We start from the raw sequence: 17,577 nt of genomic DNA on the forward strand, positions 1-17,577 counted from the left end.
TCCATAGGAATAAATTTAAATCTAAACTTGACCTTGGTACTAAACATGTTTTATCAGGTTTGTTTTAAAACTGCAATGTATTTGTGGCATGTTTAAATTTTTTACAACCTTCATAGTAGTGACATTAGTATCCCAACTTTGTTAACTTCTTGCTTTCACCATATTCAATTTCCTTTAACATACTCTTAACACTAATTATTTGGTTAGCACACCTTTTTTTTTACTAAACGACACATTCCCCAACATAAAGCTAAAATCGAGTGATGAGATCATTCAGGTTCACTCGATTTTACTAAAGTTACTTGGGTGTTCCAATATCACCATGCATTGGCCCCAGCTAAAATAATACTTGCCGACGTCACGAGCTTGCTTGGTTTCCCTCCACACATACCTTGGTTGGCATGGGGGCGACCGGGTATGGCACTTTCACTTCGAACATTCGCGAAGATTACGCTTGCATTCCAAGGTACACGAGGCAAAGCACCTCTAAGGGGGGCAGTGCTAATTAAGCAGGTGGTGGTTTAGGATTATTCCCATGAGTTGTCATTTTGAGAAACTTAAGAGTTGATCAAAAAACATTTGTTTTCCCCCAAGCAAGGAGACTTGTGAACAAGAGTTAAGCAAATGTGTTGCAAAATTATCATTTTTGACAAACACTTTTTGGTTGTATTTGCTGTGGTGATTGGTGAAGTTTTTGTGGTGATTGGTGAAGTTTTTTTCCATGCCTATATTGTCATGTGGACATAGGAACTTGCAGTACAAATTTGGTGTTGGTATTTTGTCCCAAATGTGGCACCGTTTTACATGATAAAAGTTCAGTGATAAATTTCTTTCAATGCACTTTCCCTCGTCAAATGTCTTCTGACCACAATTGTATAAGTCATGCCATTCAATAATAATGACATTGGTAGTTACACTGGATAAAGATGGGTCATCTGTAATAGTTCCTTTTCATGAGTGTATAAATAGTGCTCTGGTGGAACAATGTTCCGAATTCTGAAGTTGCTTAAAGGAAATGTACAGTTCAGGGACGATCAGGGTAGTGAGGTACATCTCCGCCCATGAACATTGCAGATGACTTGCAGATTTTAATTTACGAGGTGTTTGTTGCTGTAGTTTTAACTTTATAATGTGCCATTGATGCTATAGTGTATATATAATTATCACTACCCTTCCAGAAGTAGCAATCGTGTACTGCTTTTCTGCATAGGATTGTTAAATGGTTTAGCACCGAGCTAGGCATACGTATTGTGTGGAGTTTATTGAAAGCTGCTTATGATTGCGATGTTGTAGCTTTAAGAGTCAAGGTAGGGATTTGTAAATGAGTTGTGGCATGCAGCAGGATGGCAGTTAAAAGTTTATATAAACTAATCCACAAGCTTTGCTTTTGTGCTGCGAGCATTAAGAAACTACGTTGCAGTTTGTGTTTCTAGCACATTTTGGTGCATCAAGAGCCTGGCTGCATTATGGCCTCGGTCATTGCATTGGCTAGTTGTGCACCGTTTCATGTAAACACCATTTTTTTAAGTAAACAAATTGAAATGTACATTTGAATCCATTGTGTAGCTGTTCAGATTGTACCAATCTTACAATGGTTTTTTTTTGCATCTTGCAGCATGTGGCACATTTTTATTGCATTGTCCTGTGTTGAAGTCAATTTAACCGAATATTGCCACCCAGTACAACTTTGGTGTAGTATTAATACATCACTTCTCAATGCAGTTACTGTTGAGCTTGAGTAGCAAGGCATGTGCTGCTACAACCCAGAAGACTTGCAGTTCAGAGCCCATTTGTGTATTTTAGAATCTCTACAGCTTATGTAATGTTAGTGAATTAGAATGCACCCGTCTTAAAATGTAATTGATTAAATTTAGTCACTTAGCACTATTTAATTAACATAGGATTTTATAAGTGACAAGATTAATCATTGTCTAGAGGCTTTTGTTGGGCTACACATTGCTGTCCCATAAACTTGATAAGCAGTACTCTATATCCTTGAGGGTTAAGTGGAAGAAGGGTATGTGGCAGACTTGTGATACTGAAGGCATACATGTAAATGCAGATCCAATTGTAAGTTGTATATACAGTATATATGAAGGTCATTGCTATGTAATGAGTTACAGCATCAACAGTCACCAATGATGTCCAAACATGAAATAAAACTAGAAACGTATCAACCTGTGTATTCAGTTCCTATTTTTATGAAGATTTATAGAAATATTGGTAAATAATTGTGCGGTATTTTCTTCTTGCAACAAAAGGCATCGCCGCTTTGTGGTTTTACATTGCACTCCACCATCCTGGACTGAATGACACTATCAACACTTCACACCCATGATCATAGGTTAATTACTTCTGTTTGAAGAGAACACGTTTGCTTTTGAAAACCAACCCTTGTAGCACATCAAAATTGGCCCTTGGGTGTATTCAATTTTTTTTTGTGGCGGTAACTGGCATTTCACGTTATTCAAGATGCAGCCATGAACCTCAATCCCAAAGAGGACTTCCAAATGCCACAATCTGTTTTGGAGTGCAACCACAGCTAATAGTTACTAAGGGACCACACGGTGAAGCTGTATACTCCCATAAAGGAATACACTGGTGATCCTCTGAGACCTGTACACATTTCAGCTCACTCCTGGGAATGTGTCCATATCGTTCAAGAATTTGTGAGCGCTTCACAATCTAGCCTGGTTAAACCCAGGATGGATCGTAAGCAGGCCAGCCTGAATGTTTCTAACCAGCACGTTCTATTCGAGGGGTCCACGTTTCACAAGCGTAGTGCACGGAGGGCATCAACAGCTGAGAAGCCCCAAAGCTTCGTGTGGAGCAACAGACCAGGTAGCTTCGACAATTACGCAGCAGATGAAAATATATACTGCCCGACTGATGCGAAGTGAGACCTCTGCTGTCAAACTGGAGCAAGTTATAAGTACTCTACCCACTTGAACAACTCCATCACCAATGGGGGGGGGGGGGGGGGGGGGTTGAGGGTGGAGTGTTTGATGGGACAAAATCCCAGGCAAGTGCTTAGTTTTGGTGGGACTGATGGCAAGACCACTTCTTAGTGGCACACTCCATGTTCAACAGCAGCACCTCCAACTCCTCCAAGCAGCCATCATCGGCAAACATGGTTGATCAAAAGGGAGCCATCACTCAACCACACCCGGGCATCGATCAGCAGTCCCATTATATCCGTACCAGATGAAAATTCCTGCAGTACAACCCAGGAAAACTTATCGAACTACGTGGCAAAAGTGATGTTAAACAATCTAGGAGTCGGAGACGATCCCTGTCGCAACCAAAGGTGAACTGGGAATGTCTCAGACTCCTTGCCACGTGGCTTTACCCGGGCCTGCCCACCATCATGAAGGCCCTTAATTATTGTGAGCAGCGAGTCAGGGATTCCAAAATACGAAGAACAGCCCAAAAGCCCTGGCCTGTTATCATGAGCCTTGGCCACAGACACGGTCATGATACACAGCCGAGGTGTACATGAGAATTGGGTGCAAAACATCACAGCTGGGAGACTGGACTCGGTCAAATCGCATGTCTGGCAGTGGCAGCTCTACCTCAACCTGGGAACACGGCTGAGCAGTGCGAGGAACAACGGGTTAGAGACAATGGGCATTGATATTTTAACATTCAAGACCTCATGATTACAGGATTTTTAAGGCTAAAATATGATTTTAGACAACCAACACGCAGTACGAAACAATGCACTCAATTGCAAAACTAAGCCAGCTAGGGAGCTCTGCCTTTCCCCCTTTCACCTCGGCTGGATTCTGGTTCTTCTGCTGGCGTTGTCGTCTTGTTTCTTCTACCGGGCCTTGCTCCTCCGTGTTTTATTTATAATCTCCCTTTCCCTGATCATGTGACTCTTAATTGGCCAGCTGTCTAGGTCCGTCTCTTCATTGGGGCACGTGTCACATTCACGGACTCTTAATTATCTACGTGTTTGCCATCAAATTCCTCATCGGTGCACGTGTCGCAATCATGTGACTTTGAAATATCCACCTGTTCGGATCCCTTTCCTCAGTGGCACGTGTCACAATCACTTGTCTCTTAATTGGCCACCTGTTCGGATCACTTTCCTCATAGGGGCACGTGTCACAATCACGTGACTTTTTTCGATTTAAAGCTTTCGTGACTGCAGGGATTTACATTTCCCATAAATATGCAAAAATTCCTCTTGATATGCGAATTATTTTGTCAAGGCGCTCTTCCTCCTCCCTCCCAGCTTAAATAGACGCTCCAAGCCTAGGACGTGTCATTCAGACTCTGTCTTATCGACAGACCTGTTCTTCACCTGAAGACGGCTGCTTGCGTTGTGGCCGAAACGTCGTGAGAATTATTTTGTTTTATTTTTATTATTTCCATTATACGTGACTTTACCGAAAGAACCAAGAAGATGAATCACGTGACTCTTAATTGGCCACCTGCTTGGGTCCGTTTCATCATTGGGAAATTCACAAATCACTCCAAAACAGCGAACTGGAGGCACTGCAACTTTGTGCCACGCACCCTCATCTCAATGTGATGAGTTAACAGGCACCAACTTTTGGAAAGCACCATCATCACATTTGCAACATCTACATATACTTAACCTTGTGGCATCCATGCCGGTTGTATTATTATATACTGAACCAGGATAAAAAAAAAACATTGCAATGAATCAATAAAAAACAATGAACACAACATTAAAATTGTTTATTTTTCCAGTCCATATCCATACAAGATTTGTTCACTTACATTCCAACTGTTTAACATAAAACAGAAGTGACAGTATGTTGTCATAGTTTAAAACAGTAGTTCTCAAACACCCATATCTCAGTTCTCCAGCCATTGAAGTGTAACATAGATGAGATGCTTCTCTCGTAGCATTATTGGTCAAAACGAGATTTGAATAGTGAAGAGCATTTGAATTCCACCGTGTTAAACGCGCATTTCTCGAGTCAGCGTGTGTTTTAAATAGAAGCGGAAATAGTACACTCGCCCAACATGGTACAGCTATTCAGGTTAAGATGCTTATATACTTAGTTTCATTCTATCTAAAACAATTCCAGTTCCAACACCACACGTGTATATTTATATAAAAGAGAAATATAATTCAGTAGTATTTCTAAACATTATTAATGCACCAACATGCCAATATTTACGTTTGTCAGTAGTAGCAAGTCAAGTGTTAGAAATCTATTTGTTTTTAAATGGTAGTATGTGTCAAAGCCAATCAACAGGCTTTCGTTTAGTGCTACAACATGTATGGTTCCTAAGTGCCGGGCCTCTAGAAAGGGTTTCTGAACATGAGTTAATGTCTCTTGCCAGTGAAATGCGACTAATTTGTAAACATATATTCCCAAAGGAAACACAGTGTGGCGCTTAATGCTGTGTCAGCTTATCCTTAAAGTCAGTGTGACCCAACAAAAACACATGTACTCTGTCAGACGTTAAATTGCTTGACAGCTTTGTTGTTGGTTGATATTGAACGTGCTGCTGTGGCGCTCAAGTAAACAAAACGTATAATAATAATACAGGGTGTGATCGGGCAACAAGGTGGCTACAAGAACAAAATAACGACTTTTTGTACAGGTGGACAAACCTTGCGTCTGATGGACATGATCTGTCCCTGTGTGCAATGGTTAATACACGACTTTGTGTGTTTTTTCTAAGACTGCTCGGAGATAAACGTGCAGCAATTGCTTCCTCACACCACTGCTGACGGAGGCACCTCCACTGGAGGGATGCACTAAAAGCAACCCCTCCTAGAGGGCGTTTGGCCTACTCTTCCATGCTGGCCACGCTTGGAAGAGGCACGAGTATCCACACTGTCACACCACACACACGGACTTGCCCATCCCACCGTCAGATTCCGCGTGTCTTAAAAATATTTCCCCACATTGTAATCGGCTTTCTCATGTTGTGCCCTTTAAGTTCTCAAGTCGAAAAATTGGTTGACAGGAAACCCCCTTCTGGAAGAATGCGAAAAGGGTTCATATTCTTATCAGGATTTTTTTTTCAACCATTTTTATGTTACACTGTGGAACTGGCATAAATTGTTATTCGGAAATCACACACGAAATGAAGAGATTCCAGATTTAGAACAGGTTTTTTTTTATTCCTATACGCCAAAATATGGCACTTTTATTGCGATTGTGAAGGCACTGCCGTTCTGTTAACAAGACCCACGTCAGAGCTCCACTCTCAATGTGGTCGTTAATAGAACTGGACCCACCTTAAGCAAACTTAGCGACATTTTTGCACCTATTAGGGAAATAAAACGACTAGTTATACATACATATATAAAGAGATTGATTTAATATTGAGACCTTTCAAATCTAAATTATGGGAAAAGAATGCTTCTTACAATTAAAGAACGGCAATTACTTACTCAGGACGTTTTGCCAATTCCTAGAATTATTTTTTTGGCTTGCAGGAAGAAACCGGGAGTACTCGGAGAACACATATGCATGCAAGATTGCAACACTCCGTGGGTTTGTAGGATTGCAGTAATCTCCTGGCCACCTCACAGCAGAGGTCGCAAACGGGTTTCGATTCCTTACCCGTACCCGGCCGCACCAGGGTCGCAAACGGGTATCGGGTACCTGATTGCGACCTCTGGGATGAAGCCATGTTGCAGGCGCGGGTGGGTTGATTCTAGGAACTTGAATTGTGAGAAGAGACAAGACGTTGGGAAATGAGTGACAAACAGTTACTCACCAGTGACTCACGGCCTACCCATACCCGTACCCGGCCGCACCAGGATCGCAAACGAGTACCCGTACCGTACGGGTAGCCGGGTATCGGGTACCCGGTTGCGACCTCTGCCTCACAGCCTCGTGGCGACAACACCTGGCAAGTCCTGACAGTTACCCATCCCAATGTAGGGGAGTAGTGGGTGACGTCACGTCACGCTCGCCCTCTGAGTGGAACGTGACGTCATGCCCCCGGGGGGGGAGGGGGTATTTAAAGGGGGGCCCGGGAGGTAACCGGGGTTTGTCGAGGGTAGGAGTGGGGACTCGTGGTAGTTGATCCTCACACGAGGCTAGGGGAGGCTACTCCGCCCAACCGGCCGAGGTTGGGGTAGTCCCGGCCCGGGGCAGGGAGGAGAGCCGAGTTAGCCGGGGTTGGAGGGATCACAGTCCCCTGTACCCTGGGGAGTTATAGGCAGAGGTGGGACAAAGTCATTGTTATGCAAGTCCAAGTCGAGTCTGAAGTCATCAAATTCATGACTCGAGTCTGACTCGAGTCCAAGTCACATGACTCGAGTCCACACCTCACAGGTGGGACAAAGTCATTGTTATGCAAGTCCAAGTCGAGTCTGAAGTCATCAAATTCATGACTCGAGTCTGACTCGAGTCCAAGTCACATGACTCGAGTCCACACCTCTGGTTATAGGCTCGGGGGGGGGGGGTTGGTTCGGCGTAAAACCCTAAATAAACTTGGCGTGAGCCCCTAACGGAACCTGCCTCGGAGTCGTACATTGCGCCGCAACACAAGTACTAACTAGGCTCTGTCCTGTGCAGCTTCCGAGATCTGAGATCAGACTTGCATAAGCCGTCGTCATGAGCCCTTTAGTCATGTGACTTCTTGGCAACATTTCAGCTTCAACTCTACAAAAAATGCAGGTTAGCATCACTTATACCACGAATCAACCTGGGCTAGGAGAATCAGTGTTCTGGTCAGAAACCAAGGTCATAAATCAAGGGATGTTTTTGGAGAGATTGATTTTTAAAAAGGGGGCCATAATCAGGCCCCGTATAATGAAACCACATTTGCTATATTCAGCAGCATGGCACAGAGTATTTTAATTTTATTAAACACACATTTAATAAAATTGCCTTCTAAAAAAGGAACAATTCCAGTATTATTCCTAAATTCACCGAGTAAAACTCATCATAAGATACTGCTGTGGTCGCTGTCTATTGAGAGTGGCCATTTCAACCACTGTCATAGTCAATGATGAAACATCAACGTCCGAGTCAAATAACAGTAAAAGTCAACAATTCAAGTACAAGTACACAGGCAAAGCAGCACGATGAAGCCGAGTCATCTACAGACAAAGAGCGCTAAACAAGCAGGCATAATGAGCAGGGCTCAAATAGTCACTAACATGATTTGCCTTTTGAGTTAAAGGATATCCCATGGCATAAAAAAGTACAAATTTGAAGATTACCAAAATAACCCATGTCCCCCTTACCTCCCAAAGAATTGCAACTCTAGAATAGAAAATTTAGGAAGTTAATGCCACGTATGCATGTTATTTTTTTATCATTAAAATATATATATTTGGCGATATTGCGAAATATATCACAGCATTTACCATTTCCAAACTTTCAATGTCCAGCAAAAAAACAAATGCTCACATACTCGATTAGGAAAGCTTCCGACCCAAGACATCACAAGACTGCTCGTCATAGCATAAACCACACTGGCCAGAGCATGCAGCAACTGCTGCGGACATTAACCATTTCACATTTGTCACTGCTTTATACTCCCAGAGATGAGTAATCACCGAGTCAAAACAAACTGTCATGTTGGGCCACATCTGTGCGGTCGCCAGTGACCACACAGAGCCTGAGATCAATAATACAATGTTTGCTCTCGCATTTATTGCTCTTTATCCCCAGGCGATTAAGCCCAGGTATCTAATACCCACGTTCCACTTGCACATCCGAGCCACGCCAGCCCGGGCCCTTCACGGTACAAGGTGGGTTTTTCCACTGCCTACCTGACATGCCGAGCTGGAACCAAACCATGGTATTGGTGGGCCTCGCATGACATTTTGAATCAAGCAGGACCAAGGGTGTGTCTAATGATCCATTCATTGTGTGTGATGTCAGTCACTACACTGTGAGGACATAGCGTCGGCAAATCAAATACACGCATTTCAACACGTTCACCGCGTTTGACGGCAATGGCACGACCCGGCTTCCGCAGTGGAATAACCACCGTGGGCACCTCCAGAGCCGTGCCGGACTGGCTCGACATGGCCTTGGTGCGGTTCGGTTGTACAGTTGGAAAAGAGGTACAAGAGGCCTCAAATCCAGCCACCCGCCCTTCAGCATTTCCCCGTGAGCCCAACCCGCACGGAGGTGGGCCTCGGGGTCGGACACGGTGGTCACTGGCCGCCCTCGTTGGTGGTGATGGCGACGAGCTGGCGGGCGGCCTTGGCGATGTCGTAGGCGCACTGGATCACCTGCTGCGTGAGCAGCTGCAGGTCCACAGGAGGCAGGCCGGGGCCCGACGGTGCGGCCGTCTTGCGGCACTCGGTGGCGAGGCGGGCGGCGCTGCTCGTGAGTAGCCGCAGCGAGGAGCGCACGGCCTCCAGCGCCGGCCTCTGTGGGTCCAAGGATGCAGATTCGGCGCTCGCGAACACTCACAAACAAATTCTAGATTTGAAGCTTTCGTGATTACAAGGATTCATATTCTTAGGTTTTTTCGGTAAAGTCACGTAGGTAAAAAATTAAAATTAATAAAAGTAAAATAAAATGAAAATCACGACGTTTCGGAGGCAACACAAGCTTCCGTCTTCAGGTGGAACCGTCACAGCCCGACAGCTGTGGTATCTCCTGTAATCTCTCATTTACATAATAAAATAATTCTCGAGAAGACAGAGTCTGGCCGAAACGTCGTGAGAATTATTTTATTATTTTAAATTTTATTATTTTATTATTTCCATTCTACGTGACTTTACCGAAAGAACCAAGAAGATGAATCCCTGCAGTCACGAAAGCTTTAAATCGAAAAAGATTGAATTTGACTGTTGTAATATGAACATCTCTAAACCAGAACTTGTGGTTCTGAATCCTTGGTATAATAAAAGGTAACTTTGCAGGCATCTTAGTAGTTGTGTTATCATCTTCTGTTCTAGCATGAGGTGATGCACTGTCCTGTCTTGACAGTTCTTCGTGGACATTTCTTAGTCTCATGAGCAGATGGTAAGTGACACAAATCAGCACAATTGGAATAAAATTGGAAAAACGAAAATGATAACACAACAACAACATCCTAATCTACCCATATGTGTACACTCGTGGAATGTGAAAGCTGCTAATATAAATGAAAAGCTGTCATTACCTTAGGGAATAGAGCTGCCATCTCGTATACTGCTGCAGATATTTTTTCTGAACACGGCACAAAGCTGGGGAGAAAAGAGATTTTTGAGACAGAAAAAAAATGACAATGTTTGAGGCAACGTGTTGCTGGAGCAACGGTTTTGATTTAGGACATGTGAAGTTGCGCTCTCGGATATCTCATGCTTTTAATCTCCAACTGAAACAAAAAAACAAGCAAAGTTTACGTACGCACGCATCCAACACTAGCAATTTCATGTTAAAAGTGAAAACAACAACACCCAAACACACAGGGTGCAATTTACATGGTGACGGACAGGGCATTTAGACATCCTGGTTACTTATCTGCAGACAAAGTTGCCCATTCGTCAGCACACAAATCGCACGCCATAGCTTTCACTATGTTAAGCGAATTTGTAAGCAAACGAGAACAAGAAAAGGGCTCGGCTTGCAAATTCCTCGTCCGTTAAAAGACAGCGGCGAAAAGGAAAAGCAAAGCAAAGCAAAGCGGAAAAAAAAGCCAAACAGAGAGGTATGACCCAGGTGTGGTCCGAGGTACCAGTCGAGAGAGCTAGGCCTGTGTGGCTGCAGAGTGGGCTGGTGGGGCATGGGGCGATCACCCCACAGCACCAGGCTGCTGAAGCACCCCAGGCTGTGCCTGAAGCGCCGTAGATTGTCCCTCTCCAGCTGCTTGCTGCGAGTCCGAGAGAGGGCGGGGGGACGGGTGGAAGGACAGACGCGTGCGAGGTGTGCGGGGCGGGGGGACAGGGACAAAGTAAAACAGGACGAGGCAAGGGGCCGGGGCAAGAGATGGGGAAGATATTGATGGCTGCAGAGAAGAGGTTAGTTTGGACATTTGACCGTTGTAATGGAGGTTACAGTTGATGGAAAAGAGGAATGGGGAGAGTGGAAAGGTTGCGGTGTAGAACTAAGCGAGAGGACAAGAAGATATCGTGATTAGTGAAGATGTACAAAGATGAGGGGGGGGGGGGAGGCGTATGGGAGGGAATTGAAAGGAGGGGAGGCAGGGAGAGAACGCAGTGAAGCTCAGCGCGTGGCCAGGAGAGCCATGCCGATGCGTCACCTGCATCACGTGAAAGCAGGAACATCAACTAAAAGCTTCAGTTTACTTTCTCAGTAGTGTCACGGTAATCTTCGGAAACCTTATGACAGGCATCTCAAAATTTACATTTTGAAGCTCTCTGCAATTGATTACATTGTCTAAAAATCATCATATCTATCCACTACCACAGACCACAGGATGCCACTTGAAAGGAGCATCACCATAACACCTGCTTGGCAGCACTGGTTGGCATCAGCAGGATCCAATCAATTAAAAAGCAGATGTCTAAAGTGGTCCTCTGATGCTACCAAAAATTCAGGGTGTCTGGCAGTGTGCTCTCTTCACCAGCTATGCATTTTATCTTTGATACAGGGACCGTGTTCTGCTCATTCCAATGCCTGCAATTCCATTGCCACTCAGTGAAAAAACTGTGATTTTTCTTTCACTGAAAAAAAGTTCGGCATAAGGATGCAAAGCAAAACACTCTGCATAGCATATGGCCGATGGACATAAAACACACAAGCCGCAAGCGCACAACTCATCCAGACGCCCATTGTTCAGAATGCTCACCAGATCCTCGTGGGTCACATTTTGTTTCAAGTGGATACTCGCTGGCTGGCATGCATTAAAGCAACTCCTGGAAATGATCAATTAATTATCTTTCGTGCCAAAAGTAACTTGCACTTACAATCAACGGAAACTAAACTTCTTGAGATGCATGCATGTGCACAACGTGGCCTCTTCCTCTTCAGCGCGGAGGATATGTGCTCTCCCACCGCGTGTTTACGACGCGTTTACTTTCCCCGTACCACGCGAGCGAACTTCATTGAAAAGGCGGCGAGCATAAAACCCGCCGGGACCGTGGCTCACGCGGAGAGAATGCGGAGACACGCGCACCTCTCGTGCTTGCTCTCCTGCGCCGCCCGCAGCAGCTCCTGGATGTTCTTGGTGATGTGCTCCGTCTTGTGGATCACGTCCTCGGGGCTGGGAAGCGAAGGGTCCACTTCTCCGCTCAACTCCTGACACTGCGCCACACCGGCGCCATCCCCGAGCGGGGAGGCCCCGGCCTGCCCGTCGCACCTCACCCGCTTCGTGCCAATGCTGGTCCCGCTGCTGCTCACAATCACCAATTACAAGCGGGGGAGAGGGGGGGCATACGCAGCGGTGTGGGAAGGCTGCACTTAACCCTTTCCCATTCCGATGACGTACGTGTACTTAAAATAACTTTATCGGTACCGAGGCTCCCACAAGGCCATGCGGGAGGGTGTGTGACACAGTTTGGCGCCAGCTATCATCGTGTCGCTACAGAACTCTGCGGGGAGTGCAGTGTCTTTAAAAACAACGGCGCTACGCCTCAGCGGTGAATGGTACCACCCTGTGGGTGGGTTTAAGAAACTTGTCCATCATCTCAAACTGCCGTGCCGAGAGATCGAATGGGGCGACCGCTGGACTCGCAAGTCCGGACAGCGTGAAACCTTTCCACCGCGGCAGCAGATACATTTTTGAAACGTGACCTTGCGACCAATTTCACAAAAAGGAAAATCCATAACGTTGTTTCGGCGAGATTCCTCCGGGAGTCTCATCGTCACAAGGTAAGCTTTTATTTTGAATGCATCGGAAACACATTCTGATAATGGTGCGATGGGTTTTCCCCTGGTGTGCGATGTATGTTACATTTACAAATCCCCCCCGACTTCTAAGGACATTTTTTTTTTGCGTCGCTCGAGTTTAATCGTGCGTCAATAATAAATGACTCGAGAAAATAACGGCGCATGTGCTACGTGAAGGGTTCATTGGTCGGTATGGTTAAGGAAAGGCCGACTTCCATACCCCGTGTTATTTTGCTCCTCTTCATTTTGAGTGTTGTCATAGTCACTTCCAGCAGCACTAAGTCTCTTGTCCAGTTTTGACGCCTAAAGGAGAAAAGTTGCGTTCATTCAATACAAAAACAGCAAAAGCAAGCCATTCACTTAAAGAAGCAAAGCAATAGTAACAGCAAAAACTCAGATAACCGAGATCGGTGATTCCATCGGAAAAAACACTTTCACTGACATTTACATTCACGGCAACGTAGCAGCAATATTTCCGTCTACTGCCAAAACGTCTAACCAGCGTGTTGCAGATGTTCGAATTATTCGAGGCATTAACTGTTTTATTATTGTTCACCAGCTGTTTCACATGTAACGAGAAAATGCTGCGCCAGGACATTTCCAGTTTAATGGAGCCATGAAAAGAAAATGTAAGTTTATACAAAAATGCCCATTAACTGTGAAGACAGGCCAACAAAATGCAAATGACCAGCCAAAAATAACTTGCAGTTCACCAGGCAAGACTTTTATTTGCTGCTCTGTGCATTTTCTGATTTATACAGCCACTTAAACATTTACTGGCATTTTTTTCTGTCCTTCTATTCTCTTCTATCCTTCATCTTCCTCTCTCGTCTCTCTATCGCATCCCAGATCACAGCTGGGGATCACTACGAATATGCTCTTTGGTGCTCGGTCACCCGGAAGATGAGAAGGCCAGTTTGTTGTGTTTCTCTGCACTGGCCGTTGCTCTTGAAAATATGAATGACATTCAAAATAACATTTTCATTGACTCGTGCATAGAGCTATCTTCGGACAAGCTGCATCATGTGTTGTCGAAGCAGGTACAGGTAGTCCTCTACTTACGATGGAGATGCATTACGATGACCCCATCGTAAGTCGAAAATATCGTAAGTCGGACCATCGTAACTCGGAGACTACCTTTATTCCTGTGGTGCTGGCCGGCACAGCAACAACTCGCTCACCTGTGTCCAGGTGTGCTGGTAGGTGACCACCAGGTGTGGAGTCTCTTGGCCCCAGGACACGAGGTTTGGCGACGACGGAAAGGACACGGCGTTTGCGAGAGGCCCTCTTCCAGCTGGAGCCATGCAGCCTGGCACCGCCCCTATGTAGCGTGGTGGTGAGAACTACCCCAGAGACACAGCAAACAAAAAAGCATGTCCCACAGGCGACGGTATAGATTCACACAGACACAATGTGTTCTTGTTACTTTGCATATTCCTACCCTGCAGTGTCCTGTAACTGACACCACTGCCAACAGTCTTGGGCTGGTCGTCTTTGTAAAAGAGCTACTAAGCTCAATGGCCCTTACAAGCTGGAATAAAGTCTTGAGTCTGAGATACTCAATTTCAAGTAATATCGAGACACAGAGAGAACAATGCTTTTAATCAAAGCCTCTCTACATCTTCCACTAATCTCAATACACTTGTAAAATATTTGAACACACTTCTGCTACATGTTTTCCAACATAGCCAGTATAATTTGCTTACGACATTGTTGAGAAGATAGTAAGAGGGTAATTAGATGTCATCATGTATCTATAAATGGATCATCCTATATTATTGCCGGGTACCAAAATGATATTGAATTGCAAGGGAGTCTTTTGAATATCAATGGCAAGAATATTACAGCCCCCTAGCTGTCATTATAACACCATTAGACACATGTAATAGTTTAGTTGCATTTTGTCGGATGAGTTGCAAAGCTTCATTGCCGGCGAATTGCATGGGTCTACTCATTAGTGATGCCCTGTGGGTGATTGATAGAGCAATCATCAAGATGTCATCACGATGACAAAGCACGGTGGTTCTGGTACAGAGGAGGTCGTGGGTTCGATCCCGACCCTGACGCCTGCTGTATATTTGGAGTTTGTGTGTTCTCACCGTGGTTGCGTGGAATTGTCTCCGGGTCCTCCGGTTTTTCCCTCCACAATTAGAGTCAATCAACACGCGTTAAGATTATTCGGCTACTATCAAATTCCCACGCGATAACCCACTTCGTTGAGCTGTCATTCGTGGCCAGGTCGCTTCTGAAAAAAGAGCCATACAGCTCAATGGGCCTTACCTGGTGAAATTAAATAATAGTTGAGTTTTATCTTCTTGGTTCTTTCGGTAAAGTCACGTAGAATGGAAAAAATAAAATAATACAAACAAAGCATAAAAAAGTATTTTATTATATAATACATTATTTTATTATGTTTTATTTTTATTACTTTATTATTTCCATTCTACGTGCCTTTACCGAAAGAACCAAGAAGATGAATCCCGGCAGTCACGAAAGCTTTAAATCGAAAGTTGAGTTTTAGTTTAGACAGCAAATTAGCTGGCCTCGCCTGGGGACCTTTGGCTCGGTGTCCCTTCGCTGGCGAAGTAACTCACGCTGTTTTGGAAGGGCTGGCTGCTCTGGAATGCGGGCACCTCCCCTGGAGCCGCGGCGTCCCCGGCGGGGTGGTAGGCGCGGTGTCCCGTCTCGTACATGGAGAACGGCCGGCACACCTTCCGCGGCCCAACATCATTGCGATCGACCGGCGGAGCGAGCGGCGGAGCCGCGGGTGGGGCGCTGTGGTTCTGGTAGACGCTGGTGTTGTACTGCTGCCGAAGCGCCGCGTTCTCGCTGTGCAGTTTCCTGACCTGACGGCAAAAAAGGAAATATCAGCGCAACTCAACGTCGTCATTGCCAACATCATCAAAAGCACTCGCAAGTAGATCAGCCCCGTAGCATTGGGGGGTAATAAAGCCCCCACCCCCCCACTTCTTCTAAAGGGTCTGCCCCAATGGCAAATTGTGAAAAAAAAGTGAAGAAATGTTGGTACAGCCTTTCCACATGTACACAGGGAGTGAGAGCTAGAGCAGAATGCGTGATCCACAAAAGCAGATTCATATCGTGACTCATTCTGCTTAATATTTAACATTTGTCTTTTTTTTACATTTATTGTGTTGTAACTCCCCCCCCCCCCCCCCATCCAAAGAATGTTTGTATGAAGGAAGACCATGATACAGGGTTGCAATGAGGAATGATCACCAGGTACAGGGCATATATTCTTTGGGTCTTTCGGTAAAGTCACATAGATAGGTTCAAAGAAAATAGCAAAAAATCTGTGGTTTTTTTGTTATTTTTTTTTAACCTATCTACGTGACTTTACCGAAAGACCCAAATAATATTAATTCCTGCAGTCACGAAAGCTTTAGGTACAGGGCATATGTTGTGGTAGTGCACACCTGTAAGCCAGCACTGTGGAGGCAGGTGTTGGTTGAACACATGGGTCTGTAATGCTCCCAAATTGACAAGGCTACGAGGTGGCCAGCAATATTGCAGTACAGCAAGTGGATTCGTGAACCCATCTGGATAGGTCTTTGAGTGTTACCCCTTGCCTAAGTGGTGTTGCTTCAATAGCCACTAATTCTAGATTTAAGCGGTGTGCTTTCGCTAAGTTGTCCCCACCTGAAGAAGGATGCTTGTGTTGCGCCCGAAACGTCGTTATTATTTTATTTTAATTTTTTACCTACGTGACTTTACCGAAAAAACCAAAGAGTATCAATAGGCACTCTCCTCCCACAAGAAAAGCACTCCTTAATAGGAAATTGGTCAAACATCCCAATGTAGGAAAAACCTCCTCAGTCTTGAGGCTCAATTGTCACCGACACTCTCTCAGCTAAATAAATGGTAATGTATTTCTTTATCGTCACACGAGTTATCACCAAGCTTTGCCATCAATGAAATCAAACGAGTCGTCGTTTTCCCAGACAATACCAATTCACCTTATTGCTCAATCAACAATAATTTGAGTATCAACTCGCACTGCCGCGTGGGATACACAGCCGCTGTGTAAGGGGAGTGTGACGTCAGCACGGGTGACATCATCACGCAGGTGTGCGCGGTGACGTCAGCACTTGCAGCCAGACAGCAAAACTTTTTTGTAATAAAGTAGAACAATGGGGCCAAGCACGCAATCTTAAAGCATCTCAAACTGAGAAAGGCGGCCACCTGAGTTGCTGCAGGGCTTGCAATTTTTATTAACAATGATCAATACCCGTGTTGCATGCCAGCTCTGTGAAGGACAGGCAATAATAATGCGTGGTGGAGCAGTTTACAACATTTGGCTCGGGCTTGTGCTAGTTTGCCAACACATACAGCAGTGGGTCACAGGAACACCGGACGCAATAAGGGAGATCAATGTGCTGCCATGTGCATCTGCACTGTTCACACGTGCACACACACCAGCCCTTTCTAGCGAGCCGTGCACTCAAATGATCAACGTCTACATATCTTTTACTATTCATCAAAACGTTGATTTTCTTGAAAGATGCGAGTGCAATTAATGTATTTACGCCAACATGGCGTGGCTTTGCGAATCATCTATTGTGATGGGATGTAAACACCAAAAGGCTGACGACAAAAAATTGCAATGCAAAGTAACAATAATTTTTTTTTTGCGTGACACTGTCACTCATGAGTCTGTACTTGCTGCACTGCACAAGCGGATGGTGACATGTGGCTCACTGCAAAGATGCAGCGCAGCCGAACAAACACCTTGAGTCATTACATGCATTTGGTATGAAATACCATTTGGTATGAAATACCAAATATTACCATCTCCGTAATATGCAAATGTATT

At 45.0% G+C, this 17,577-nt stretch overlaps 1 protein-coding gene across 12 annotated transcripts in view; it reads right to left on the bottom strand.

Moving 5' to 3' along the window:
* Nucleotides 1-4,695: 4,695 nt before the first annotated feature.
* The window catches only part of LOC133348480 (ARF GTPase-activating protein GIT2-like), an 86,606-nt gene continuing 73,724 nt past the window's right edge, over nucleotides 4,696-17,577 (bottom strand). For 7 of the 12 annotated variants that reach the window (XM_061561314.1, XM_061561313.1, XM_061561312.1 and 4 more), the window contains 7 exons: nucleotides 15,341-15,592; nucleotides 13,928-14,089; nucleotides 12,967-13,049; nucleotides 12,034-12,249; nucleotides 10,633-10,767; nucleotides 10,078-10,141; nucleotides 4,696-9,337 (listed from right to left, as the gene is read on the bottom strand). In XM_061561314.1, the coding sequence (XP_061417298.1) occupies nucleotides 9,119-9,337; nucleotides 10,078-10,141; nucleotides 10,633-10,767; nucleotides 12,034-12,249; nucleotides 12,967-13,049; nucleotides 13,928-14,089; nucleotides 15,341-15,592 (1,131 nt within the window). In that variant the 3' untranslated portion in view covers nucleotides 4,696-9,118. The remainder of the gene's footprint in view (nucleotides 9,338-10,077; nucleotides 10,142-10,632; nucleotides 10,768-12,033; nucleotides 12,250-12,966; nucleotides 13,050-13,927; nucleotides 14,090-15,340; nucleotides 15,593-17,577) is intronic. The other 5 variants (XM_061561320.1, XM_061561317.1, XM_061561318.1 and 2 more) reach the window with 1 other exon arrangement.

Source organism: Lethenteron reissneri, chromosome 27 (assembly GCF_015708825.2).
Source record: "Lethenteron reissneri isolate LAM-NWPU_2019-01 chromosome 27, ASM1570882v1, whole genome shotgun sequence".
Classification (NCBI taxonomy): Eukaryota; Metazoa; Chordata; class Hyperoartia; order Petromyzontiformes; family Petromyzontidae; genus Lethenteron; species Lethenteron reissneri.